The 13,017-nt window shown below is 36.3% G+C and overlaps 1 protein-coding gene across 1 annotated transcript in view; it reads left to right on the top strand.

The window, feature by feature from the left end:
• The first annotated feature begins 363 nt into the window (after positions 1 to 363).
• Positions 364 to 13,017, top strand: part of gfra4b (GDNF family receptor alpha 4b) — a 49,032-nt gene continuing 36,378 nt past the window's right edge. Inside the window, exon 1 of the mRNA XM_032555776.1 lies at positions 364 to 747. Coding sequence (XP_032411667.1) covers positions 705 to 747 — 43 coding nt within the window. The 5' untranslated portion in view covers positions 364 to 704. The remainder of the gene's footprint in view (positions 748 to 13,017) is intronic.

Genomic DNA, 13,017 nt, shown 5'->3' with positions numbered 1-13,017 from the left:
ACTTTTTTAAGCTTTTTTGTACTTTTTTTTTTTATTTTTTTTTTTACTTTGATTTAAAAAATGCCTTTCAAAAGAGGAAAATACTTAATTGTAGAAAACTACTTCTAAGGCATTGGGAAAATTATCCAAGTCCTTTAAGAATCTCAGGTATACCCAGTAAAAGCACATGTCGAAGGTTGGAATTCTTCAAAGCGGAACTGCAGAATTCAAGAATTTTAAGAAAAGCTACTTTTTGGATCAAAAAAGAAAATCGCGGCTAAGCAATCATTGTGTGACCAGAATGCCTAATGCCTCTCCTGCACAAACAACCCCCTCTCCCTGCCTTTCTGCCCCCTCCCTCTCGGCTGCTCCCTGCGCTCGGCTTCTCTTCAGCAGCGGACTCAAGGACTTCAGCGACCACGTAGACGCGCAACAGAAGGCTCTCCAATACCAGCGGACTGTTCAGCGCACAGGACAACTTTCTCTCGCAGCATCACGCATGGCTAGTACCTTTGCACAAAACCGCGACAGAGAGAGCGGCTCGGAAGGAACTGGTGGGACTCTGAGATATAAAACAATTTTTACAAAATCAAGCGACAAACTACATTAGAGTGGCTGAGGAGGGGGGAAAAAGATCTCTGATTAAACAAGGATACCCAAATGCGCATAAGGAATATTCCTCTGTAGATTTAAGCTCCGAGGTGTAACCTGAAATTCCGACAGAGATGGATCAGTGGGGAGTTTATCTGTCTATGCTCCTAACTTTTGGTAAGTATTAACTTCTCTTTTTTGGCCTGATTTGTAACCCGCTCCATTCGGGTATAATGAAAAATATTTGGCAACATTTTGCAACACGAGCTTAAAATTGTATTAATGCAAATTTATAGCTGCGGCGTTGAAATGCGTCGCTAAAACGAGGAATCTGTGATAACGATCCGATGGGACAGCGTAATATGGGAAACCACGCAAAATAGTTTACTTGCAAGTGCATATGCTGAAGAGCGGGCAAGTCTGCCTCGGGTGCTTGTGTGCAGGGATGGTTTGACTGTGTGTTGTTGAATTGAATGAGTTGCTCGAAGAAATATTTGTCCTAATATATTTTCTGTCATTCTTTATACTGAAACTAAATATCAAGTGCACAGCTTTACATTTTATGGTGTAATTGCTTTATTATTTAGCAAATCCTTCACAAGCGACCACTGGCAGCAGTACATCAGTCATCTGTGAAATATTGCTCTCTAACTGAATGAAGCTAGAATATTGATTTTTGTGGCAACAGCACAGTTGGATGGAGAGAAACATGCAGCTGGTTCATATTTTCATCTGTTTTGTTTGGAAATATAAAGTTTTGGGTGCCTGACCACTGTGATGGCTTCTTTTCTTTCTTTTTTTTTTACCTGGCTCCAGCTTTCCTTCTTAACAAAGGCTGGAAAATGCATTAATGTATTTCTAATCTTTGTCATTAATTATTAAAGCTTTTTGTTTGTGGAAGTCATTCATTAAATAAATGAAAGGATATTCCAAGAAATGCTGAATGGAAGAATTTGCTACTTGAATCAGCTGCTCTCTGTGAACTGAAGTCAAATTAAAAACGTTTTTGCATTATTGTCAAATAGTTTGAAAAAAAAAAATAGACCCACAAATGATCTCTGGTGATGTGCTTAGGCCTTAAAAACGTATTCTCACCTGTTAACATTTTCAGAGAACCACTTTCACTAGATTTTTCCGTGTCTTTATTTACATTTTAAGGTTATTAAATGAAACCTGCCTTTGTGTTCACATCCAACTAAGGGCCTTCAGAAGTTTTTAAAAAGAATCCACCTACGTATAATTTCTTTTATGTCCTGTGAATGAATCAAAGCTTTGTTTGGACATATCGAACAAACAGATGAAGACAGAGAAAACAGAGTTTCAAAGGAATTTCCCAAACTTTCAATATCTCCCAGAACACCGTTCAATCCATCATCTGAAAATGAAAAGAGTATGACACAACTTTAAACCTGCCGAGACTTTGGGATCCACCTGGACTGGCCTGTGGAAGAGCTGCAGTGATCCACAGCTTATTACATCAGTTTGTCCTTTCCCCCACAGATTTAATCTTCATAGAAACATGGAAAGATGAAAATGATTGTGGAAAGAAAGTCATGAGAAGTCTACTTTACAGTTAATCCCAAAATTATTCATACACTTGGCAGATTTAGATTTCAAAATATTTTCATTTAGCCAGCTGGTTTGGTTCTGGTTGGAAATTTGACAACTATATCTGAAATGATAACAAAAAATAACACTTTTTTAATTACCATTTCAGTATTTAAATCCTGTTTGTAATTATTTACCAGCTTTTTGCATTTTTTTTCCCATTGGTGGTTGGTGGGACTCTTTGCCATCACCCTAATCTTAGGGTGATAGTTTCTCTATCAGATTGATCCATCACAAAACATAATAATTTAGATTATAACATATTTATAGATCAGTCAAAATCCACGCTAAAGTTCAATTGAGAAACTGTGGCAACTCTTGAACTTTGTTAAAGCATCTAGCCAGTACAAAAAAGTAAAAAAATTCAAAGGTTATGAACAGCTTTGGAAGGCATATTTATGTATTTGTTTTTAAACATGCAGATTTTTGTATTTTGTTTGTGTTTTGAATCACAGTAGATATGATGATCCTGCTTATTTAGCCATTACTGGGATCAGTTACCATGACTACACATTTAGTGGTCTGTTTGTATAACAAACCTGTAAACCTGTCTGGATTACCAAACTTGTTTTTGCACCTTTTTGCGGAGTTCCTCTGCAAACTATATTTTATCTGGACAGATGAAATAAAATCACACATTACCCCCACTCTCTTAACTACTTCAGTTACCTGCAGGCCACAACAGAATGACCACAATTTTCCAGTACCAACTCTGAAGGCAAACATCAAGACCTCTGTTGTAAAAAGTGTCCATAAAATGCTGGTATTGAGTACTGCCTTTCATGGAGAGCACAAAGTCAAAGGTTTCTCTGCTTTCGCTTGTGCCAACAATGCTGCTAAAGGACCCCCCAAAAAATCACCAAAAGAAAACATTTTCAGGGATTGTTGTAACTTAAAATTAGGAACAGACTGCCTCAGGTTATACAAGAGTTTTAAAAATGTCCAGTTTTTATATAGTGTCATTCTAATTTTTAATGATACTATTCCCATTGTTTAATTAAAGTGATTTAAAGTGATGCCAGAAAAAAATGCATTCCCATCCCATTCCCATCTCTGGCCAAATAATTGGTACATTTATAGTAAGCTTTTGTCTTACAATCAAAGATCAATAAAGAAATGATATTGAATAACCTAAAAATGTTATATTAGTTTCACATCAGTAGGCATTGAATCAAAATATGTTTAAACAATTTTCCTTTCAGTTTTTCAGTAACTGTTGTTATACTGTCAACTCATCATGAGAATTTCACAACTAATTTAGGTCGATTACAAACACATGTAGGACACCTTAAGAGATCCTTCTCTATGTTTAGATTATACCTATTTGTATTTCAATGTAGCTATCAAATAAAATAATTTGCTGCTATGCCAGTTTTATCCATTAAGTCTGCATTCAAACTGCACTTCTTTATTATAGAGGCTAATCTCTTAATTGGCTGCAGAAAGGAGTGAAAATCATCTGGAATTGTGCCTTTTTTCCATCACTTTGAGCCTCTATTTGCTTTGTTAAGGTTGTTTTCATCCTGCTGTGATGTGGTTGGAGCTGAAAACCTTAGTGCTCATGATGCTCAGACCAGGTTTGTGGGTCCTCGAGAAGACATTAAAGGGTTAATCTGTCCATTTAAATAAGCTGTAGTGTCAAACTGAATCAATGCTGCATCCAATGTTGTAGGAAATAATAGCAAATAATCTGAGATAACTAGTGGACTGCCCAGTCTTTGATCTTATCTGCATGATAAATTTACACTGGGACTCACTTTGACAGATTCACACTGAAGCTAATAATTGTTTGAAATCGAGTTCAACTGTTCAGAGTACCTCATTTTTTATGGTTGATGAAGCATTTTTGTGCAACGTTAACTTAATATAACTTTCACCAGAGTCAGATCATGTTTCACATCACAATGTAAGACCTATTCGTAGCACAAAGCTGATTGCATTAATACTCCACAACAATCTAAACTAAAAGCAAAGTGAATATATTTAAATGGCACAAAAACCAGGGAATATCTTCTAGGAGTTGCCAACAGTATTTACATTCATCATTAGTCCTTTTACTGTTAAGTTTTTTTTATTAAGTGCTGTCAGAGCTTTTTAGTGTGCTTTCAGTGTTTCTTAAGGATATGATATTTACTATTTTTAACCACTTTTGTTGTTTTTGCAACAAAAGGCTTTGTCACTGCATTCTGCTTCAGCCATGCTGCTGATTTATTTCACTGAATGTTGTTGGTGTTGCTGGATTAAACTGTTTTTTCCTGTAATAAACACATATGTGCATTGTTTGCTATTGTACTTCATTGTAAACTAACTCTTGCATGAGGATTTGTTACAAAATCTAAACTATGCATTTTGTTTCACACACACAACCCAATACATGCCCATGCTGTGTGTGGGGGAAAAAACTGTTCTGCTTTTATAAAACTAGGACATATGACACCGGTTTACATTTTCAGCCTTCAAATCACATTTTGGTGAATATGTAAACATTTGAATTTCAGAAATGCCTTTAACTTAAATCTGTGCATAATAGCTGATTATACAGCCTCTTACATAAGGCTTAAATGTGTTTTGTTTCTTTCAGCATTGTATAAATCATTGCTGCCATTATTTACCACACTTGTGTTAATGGTAAATGGTATTTCTAAAGATTCCTTTTTGAACTTATGAAAAATAAATGCCACAGCTCCCTTCCTTAAGGCATATTTCAGTGATTATGTGATTGAAATTAGCAGAACTTATGAACCAATGCAAGAAATAATGGTTTCTGGTTTGTTTTGTAGGGTTTGAAAAGTATGTATTTCTATTAGCTTGACTTCCTCTTTTGTTTTGTAACTCTTTTGCTGTTTTATGGGAGCTAGTCTTGCTTTCTAAGTTGGTTGCTTCCCTTCCTGGTTTTAGATATTTGGTTTGTACCACCTGTCATTCATTAGTGATTTCTTTCCCAGTTGTTTTTCTCCTTTTGCCAATTCGTCGTCTTACATGATTGGTTCATTTTTCCGCTGTTCCTCATCTTTGTGTCTTTGCTCTGTGTTGTATCATTATTCCAAGATGATTTTCCTACTTTAATTATTCCAGTTTACAGGCCATATTTGCACCTGGACATCACATTATTCATTGCTGCTCTTATTTTATTAGTTCCTTGTATCCAGCTATATTCCAAGGCAAAAACTGCATTGTTCTTCTTATTTGTGGAAACACCTGACTTGTTCTCCATTAAAAAGCGAGTCCATGAAAAAAAACCTATGATGAGTAATATCAAATAAGTGCAGAAATAAAGAGCAATCTTAACATTATGTTGATAAGTAGAATCTACACTGGGGAGTGAGGTGACTGAAAAATTGACTTTATGATGGCTTTCTGTGTGCTATGCTTGTTACTCTGTCTACCTGTGAGGGATTTCTCCAAGAACTAGTGGTCTCCCACCATCCAAGCAGCTGCATGCCAGGCTACTTGGTGTGTCCAAATGTGCTGTGAGTGTAAACTCCATGGTGAAGCTTGATGGCCTTTGTCAGCTTGTCTCCAGGACCTTTTTACTAAAAAGAGAGTGAAAAAGGTGTAGAAATGTATTCCTGCAAGAATACTTGGAACTGCAGTTTAATTAAGCAGTTCTAACAACTGTTTTGGTAAAGGTTTTTAAGCGATTGACTACAAAGTGTAAATATTGCATTATACACAGAAGGTAAAACTAAAATTTAAATCCTCTGTAAGACACATTGGAGAAAAAAAAAAGTCTTGTCAAAGAGTCTGGCTGCTACAGTGTTTCTGCAGAACCTCATGTTTTTCTACCTTTCTCTTTAATTATTGAAATTTTGGAATCTGCACATTGAGATTCAGCTGATATCAATCAGTCTGATGTCTCTGACCTTTAACGGTGACATTTTTCAGTTTCTGACTTCCTTGTCTGCGTGTGATGTTAAAATATAACTTTAAGCAGATAAAGTTTGGAAGTCAGAAGTTGCTGCTCATTTTCAGTATGAAACACACAGACTGTTGGGTGTGTGTGTGTGTGTGTGTATGAAAGCCATAGACATACTATTGACTGGGAGTGATGCATGGTAGTAAAGATAATGTGTTTTCTGCCCTAATTCATTATTGTAATAAAGTGTCAGTTAAATCATTGTTCACTAATCAGTGAGAGTGTTTTTGTTTTGAGATTCATGTGATCAAATATGTTGTAGTATAAGAAAATGAAAGGTAACTGATGGACAAAGCATAGTTTCTTATTATTTTAAATGTTATTTAAATCTGCTCTAACCAATATTTTCATTTAGTAGGACAATTAAACATTACTCATATGAACTGTTTCTGAAAAATGAGCGCATACACAATCATGTATTAAAGGCTTTGTATTAGCACTTTAATAGTTTTCCAGTCTGTCTTTTAGTTTTCCAGCCCAAAAAGAAAAAGTCTAACGTGATATTTTACAGCTAATTATAAAGGAGTTTAGATATTACCAGAAGATTTACTTTAAATATAGAGAACTGAGGGTGATTTAAATGCTGAGGATCCATTTACATTGAACAGACTGACAGAAACTAGACTTCAAATTAAAGACTTTGTGTTTTAGTATCTACTAAATGCATTTATAACCCTTATGGGATTATAAAACCAGGCAATAAAGTTACAAAAGCACGGCTCAGTGGAAAGTTTTAGGAGCTCATTTTCCTCACAGCAGTGAATATTAGAGATGCACACATTATTATTCATGCAAATGTTATTTCACAGCCTTTATGAGAAACCTTCTGTAACCTTCTGCAACCCTTTCTTTCTTTCAGGAGTCAAAAATTAGCCTCTACAGTTCTATAAAATATAGGGACAGAAATGTTACCCTGCTGTAAGAGACACTGGGGAGTTGATTAGCAACAGAGTAATTTTCAATCGCTTACAAACATATTTATACCCTTTGAAGAGAAAAGATTGCGGCACAACTACAAACCTACCAATGCATGGCCTTCCACTGCAACGGATATTCTGGCAGGAAAGGAGAACATTCATCAAAGAAAAGCCAAAAGGCCAGTTTTGACCTCTGTAGGAGCTAGAAAACCTGTTCCAAGCTGCAAAAGACCTTGACTCAGACTAAGGTGCACTTTCCAAAAGGATGATGGCCTTAGCATGCAGAGCTACTGTTGAATGGTGAGAATGGCCTATCTAAAGTCAAGACCTAATTCAAATTGAAAATTTGTGACAAGACTCTGATGCTCACAGCTATCCATTCATTTTGTCCAAGCCTTACCTATTTTGCTAACAGATCAACTCATATATTTTATACTGTAATTTTTTTATTTAATAGATATCAGAGTAAAAAGACCTGACTTTTTTGCATGGCACATTTTTGTTTTGTTTGCACATAACAATTAGGTACTACTTTGTGTTTCTCTGCTACATAAAATTCACATAAAAGTCACTGTAAATTTTGGATGTAATAGGACAAAAAAGTAAATGTAAATGAATACTTGAAAAAAATGTAGTTTTTACTTTAGCTCAGCTATAAACTACTGTTACCAAATTTAGTTGATCACAGAACAGGTAGCGTAGATATGTGCATAAAATTAGAATCTGTAAAGCATTGAAGATAAATGAATTGTTTTGTTCAAGTTTTGAAAAAATCACTTCTGAGCATCTGCATGAGGTTCACCAAAGCAGAAAAGTAGCATACCACATATTCTAACATTGTCTATTGTGTTGTAGTGAGATCTTCAGTCACATTGATTTTCCTGTAATTAAAAATTGAAAACCTTGACTGGTTTTGAACAAAGCCAGCAGTTTGTTGGATCAAGTCTGGGTCATGCAACAACAACCACTGACAAAGGTTTTGGCCAGAATATCTACTGTGGTTAAAATTGGAAGAGCAGTCGGGCTCCTGGTGAAATGTTCTGTTTGTGTAGGAAAGACTGAACATTCTGTGGTTTGTGCATGCATCTTCGAAAAAGCACATTCTGTTTCGTTTGCATGATTTCCTTTTAATGCTGATCGTGCTGATGTCCTCGGACTCCTAGTTGTTATGCAGGGTGAGATAGTGGATATTTAGTATAATAAAACAGTGAAACGTCAGGCATACAGACTGAGAATAAATATTTCATATTGCAACATTTCATGGAAATTTAGAACTGGCTTTACCCAATTGTGCTTTTTGGCAAGCGATTTAGATATCTCTCTGTATTTCTCAATTGAGTGTATTTATACAGCACCAGTTCAAAAGAAATCTAATTTAAATATATGTAATCAATATTCAGAAATATACCAGATGTGCAACCATAAAGACAGATATAAATTAATTTACATGCATTCTATTTTGATTCAGTTTAGAAAACAAGTGAGTCTAGTTTACTATGCGAAACAGCACACTTTTGTGATTCTATTGAGTCATTGATTTTGCAGCAATCCCTCCTCTTGTGCAATGATGTAGCATCAGCGGAAGGGAAGAGACTCTTTCTTATGAAGAAGAAACTTCATTTTCCGCTCTACCAAGAAGCATTGATTTGATGCTAGCATTTTAAATTCAGGTACTGCTAACACTTACATTTGAATCATTCAAATTGGCCAACAAACCAATCAAAGCCTGATGATTTTAAATGCTTCAAACAGGAAGTAAAAACTATACAGTAGTTGCTCTCATATTTTAGATCTAATTGGATAGAGGCCATCAGAAAACACTGTTTCCATGGAAAAGTGTTTGCAACAAATACAAAGCTATGATGGGATGTGTTAAAGGAACATCTATGAATGGCACCACCCAAGGTTTCCTATCCGAATGTTGCCAGACTGCTTTTGTCTTTCTCCAATGGTTCAGCCTTGTGTAAAGTGTTACCCAACACACACACACACACACACACACACCCCTACGCACACACACACACACACGCCCACACACCTGGCCATTCATGTAATATACAGTTTATTAATCCAGGAAACCTTCTTCCATTACTTTTGGTCTAGTCGTGATCATAACATACTCATTTTAGATTCAGGGTCAGCACCGACACCCTGACTGGGCTGGAGAAACAACAAATTGAGATTCAGTGTGTATTCTGACACCACCTTTCTATCAGAACCAGCATTAACCTGTTCAGCAATTTAAGCTTCAGCAGTTCATCCGGTGGATCGGACCACACAGGCCAGGCTTTGCCCCCTTTGTGCATCAGTGAGTCTTTTCTCCCCATGACAATATCTGTGGATCACTTTTCTTCTTTGAGCCACATTTTATAAACTGGTAACTTCCCACAGGACTTCTGGTTTTGGAAATGCACTAACCCAGTAATTATATTTGTTCTATTTACGGTGGTTGATTTAATCCGATTTTTTTCTCATGTGAAATATTCTTTGGTGGAGTGTCTTTGTGGTAACTTGGACCAAAAACAGCAGTTGTGTTGAAGTCATATTTTGCTCTAATTTTGTAATAGTTTTAAGACAAATTTGAATTTGACTTTAACAGTGGCTTCTTTCTTAGCTGTGAAATATAACGTTCTTGTATCTTATGTCCCCTTTTTTGTGTTCCAGTGAGTGAAACAGAAGGAAAATACATTCCTATTCATTTTTATTAGTGTTGTGGTGCAGTATATCCATATGCATGAATTGCAAAAAAACATGTCTCACAGGCCATAAAAGAGCTATGATAGCATTGCTTTTACATGAGGGATGCTGTTTTTATTTTTCTGGCTGGCAGGCAGGCAGGCGGAGCTCACAAACTGAACTGTTTGATACATCTGCAATTAACGCAATTCAAACAACGGCAGTGCAATGTATTTAATTAATATTTAGTTGTTTATTTACATTGTCAGGCAAGTAAATTACTGCAAATTGGATATTTTGTTATTATAGTTCTCATTTTGAAGTATGTATCAGCTGAGTTATGGCAGCTAGCAGCTTGTATAGAAAAATTAATTTATGAATAATTTTAGTATGGCATGTCTGGAAGGATCTTTTCAGAGGAAGCAGTTTATGGTTTTATCTTCACTATGATGGTAAAAAACAAAAGAAATGACCAGTGATGGTTGTTTGCACATTATATAAAACTTAATTATAATAAGGGCTTTTCCACACAACTGCTGCACGCAGAATATTTTTCTTTCTTTTTTTTTTTTTTTGCTGTAAACCATGTGAAATTCCCACTGTTTATGCTGTTTATTTATTTATGCCGAGCAAATGTACAAGATTTCATTAACTTTTTAAAAGGAGAGATGTTATAGGTTATAGCAAAAAATATCAATTTCCACCCACAGTCCCTGAACAGGTTTATGTAATCACATATGATTTAACAGATTATGACTTTGTGAAAAGCCAGTTTTGTAATTAATTACATACATTTTTGGTAAGTTATAGATCCTCAATGTCTGAAACACTTGAACCAGCCTCTCTCAACCATTCAGCATTCTAATTTTAGGTTTGAACTACATCACACTTCAACTACTAAAGTTGTCTAAACCATATTTCCATTCTAAATACTCTAAGTTGCTACCAAGAGATTTTCTGACTGACTTTTTTGATAACAAGTAATAGAGTATGCTTACAAATGGCTCATATCGAAATGGATTAGTTATTTTACTTGGGTGCATGTCTGGTTTCAGTTTATTCTTCCATGTATGCTGACTTTTAATGCTAATTTTTCAGTGGCTAATTTTTATCTAGATTCTTTATTTCCAAAATATCTTAAATTTTATTGTCTTAAATGGTGAAGTTGTATCTGAAAGTCACATCTAGGGGACAAAATCTTTTCCAAACTTTATCAAAATATTCAAAGCACATTTACATCTACAAACATGTTATTCTACAGAGAGTCCTCTTTTGGTCATTAATCAGGCTTTGTTGTACAACCTTATAATGAGGAGAACATAACAGCTGGACAGAGTGTTGCTCAAAAAGGAAACACAAAGCAACAGAGAGGAACCAGCTGGAGGGCACCTGTCTGAGTGAGCTGCAGTAGATTTACAACATCTGCTTCATGCAGGATGGGATGTCACCTCCGTTCAGCTCCGCTTGATTAACCTTCTCAGACGAGGGTGTGACACTGACAAAATTGCTGCAAATTGCAAATAGATCTCATTTAGAAGTTAAACCAAGACAATAAAAGTTAGGAAATCTTTGTTTAGGAGTTTTTGCTTAAGGTATGAGTCTTCTTGGGAGAAATTACTTAGTGTACACAATGATTCAGAAGGAATATATCTCTTTAATGGTCAGTTTGTGATAAAACATTGACTTAATTTGAAGAGGGCTTTGATTCTGTCACCACTTAGTAGTAGCAAATCCCTTTCCTCTCCATGTCTTATTAGGAGCTAATTAATTGGATCAACAGAATGCCACTAAGCATCTGACAGTCTGTGTGAGTGATAGCAGAGAAACCTGAGCCAATTTCATATGTATGTGCCCCAAGAGAGGAAGCACTCCATATTAGGTCCATTGACTCGATGCCACAATGGTTCCTGAGGGATTCAACACTGCTGTTGTTATAGAACGGTGTGCGAGATCATGTTTTGAAGTTATTTCCATTCCAGTTCACTTCAGTCTTTTTGTTTTCTTTTGGCAGACCTGATAAAGAAGTGTAAAAATAATCTTAAAATGAATTCAGCTTTATTGCAATAGCACATTATCAGAGAAAAAAAAATGGAAAAATGCAACTTTATAATATATTTGTTTTTTATTTTAGAAATTAAATTGATGTTCCAAGACATACAGTATCCAGCACACGCATTACCCTTACTTTAAAATAGACTTTTGTTTTGCAGTTGTAAAATTTCATACATAAAATAAAATGAAAAGACATCTGAATCTGTAACCTAAGCACATTTATCCCACAGGTATAAGAACAGATTTTGCTGCTTTTCAAAAAAAAAAAAAAACAGATTTACACTGATCTCTTTAGGTCAAGCAGAATCCTGAGTCCTTTCTGAGAATTTGTCCTTTTTCACTCAGCACGAGTTTTCTACAAAACTTTGTTCCTTATGAACCATTTCTTGTTTGATTTAGAAATGTTTTTAGAGTTTGTAGAGAGGTTACTCAGGATCAGAAGTCAGTCGTTCTACGAAGGTATCAGCCAGGAAAAGTGTACACACACTGGTACACTAAAAATATCTAACCGTGGCATGACTAACATTGGACATTCCTTTATTGAAAATACAAGATAGAAGCGGTCAGGGAGGCTGCCAAGACCTCGATAGTAGCACTGAAGGAGCTTTGGGAATTACTACTTAGATATAAATTTTTTTAACCCTTTGATGCATGACATATTGACTATACGGTCTTCCATGAGTGGCTCTTTTTGGACCCGTGTTTATGGGCGTTTGTGGGCGTGTGTGTGTGTGGGCAGGGGAGAGGGGGGGAGGCGATAGAAAGAGCACGTTTCTTGAAACTAGCTAGCTAACCAAGCTAGCTAACATTGCTGTCTGTATTCTATTGTGCTGTGTGTATCATGCATGTGAGTGTGTGTATATATCCATCCATCCATCCATCCATCCATCCATCCATCCATCCATCCATCCATCCATCCACATCCATCCATCCATCCATCCATCCATCCATCCATCCATCCATCCATCCATCCATCCATCTTCCGTTTATCCGGGATCAGGTTGCACGGCAGCAGCCTAAGAAGGGAGGCCCATAGTTTGCTCTCCCCAGCCACTTATTCCAGCTCCTCCGGGGGAATCGCAAGGCGTTCCTAGGCTAGCTGACAAACATAGTCCCTCCAGCGTGTCCTGGGTCTCCTGGTCTCCTCTCGGTGGGTCATGCCCGGAACATCTCACCACAGAGGTGACCAGGAGGGTGTCAGACACAAACAAAGACACACACGGAGACACACACAAATAATACACGTGCACAATAAAATATAGGCAGTAATGTTAGCTT

Source organism: Xiphophorus hellerii, chromosome 23 (assembly GCF_003331165.1).
Source record: "Xiphophorus hellerii strain 12219 chromosome 23, Xiphophorus_hellerii-4.1, whole genome shotgun sequence".
Classification (NCBI taxonomy): domain Eukaryota; kingdom Metazoa; phylum Chordata; class Actinopteri; order Cyprinodontiformes; family Poeciliidae; genus Xiphophorus; species Xiphophorus hellerii.
Note: the sequence above shows the minus strand (reverse complement) of the source record. Positions and strands in the feature narration are given on the sequence as shown.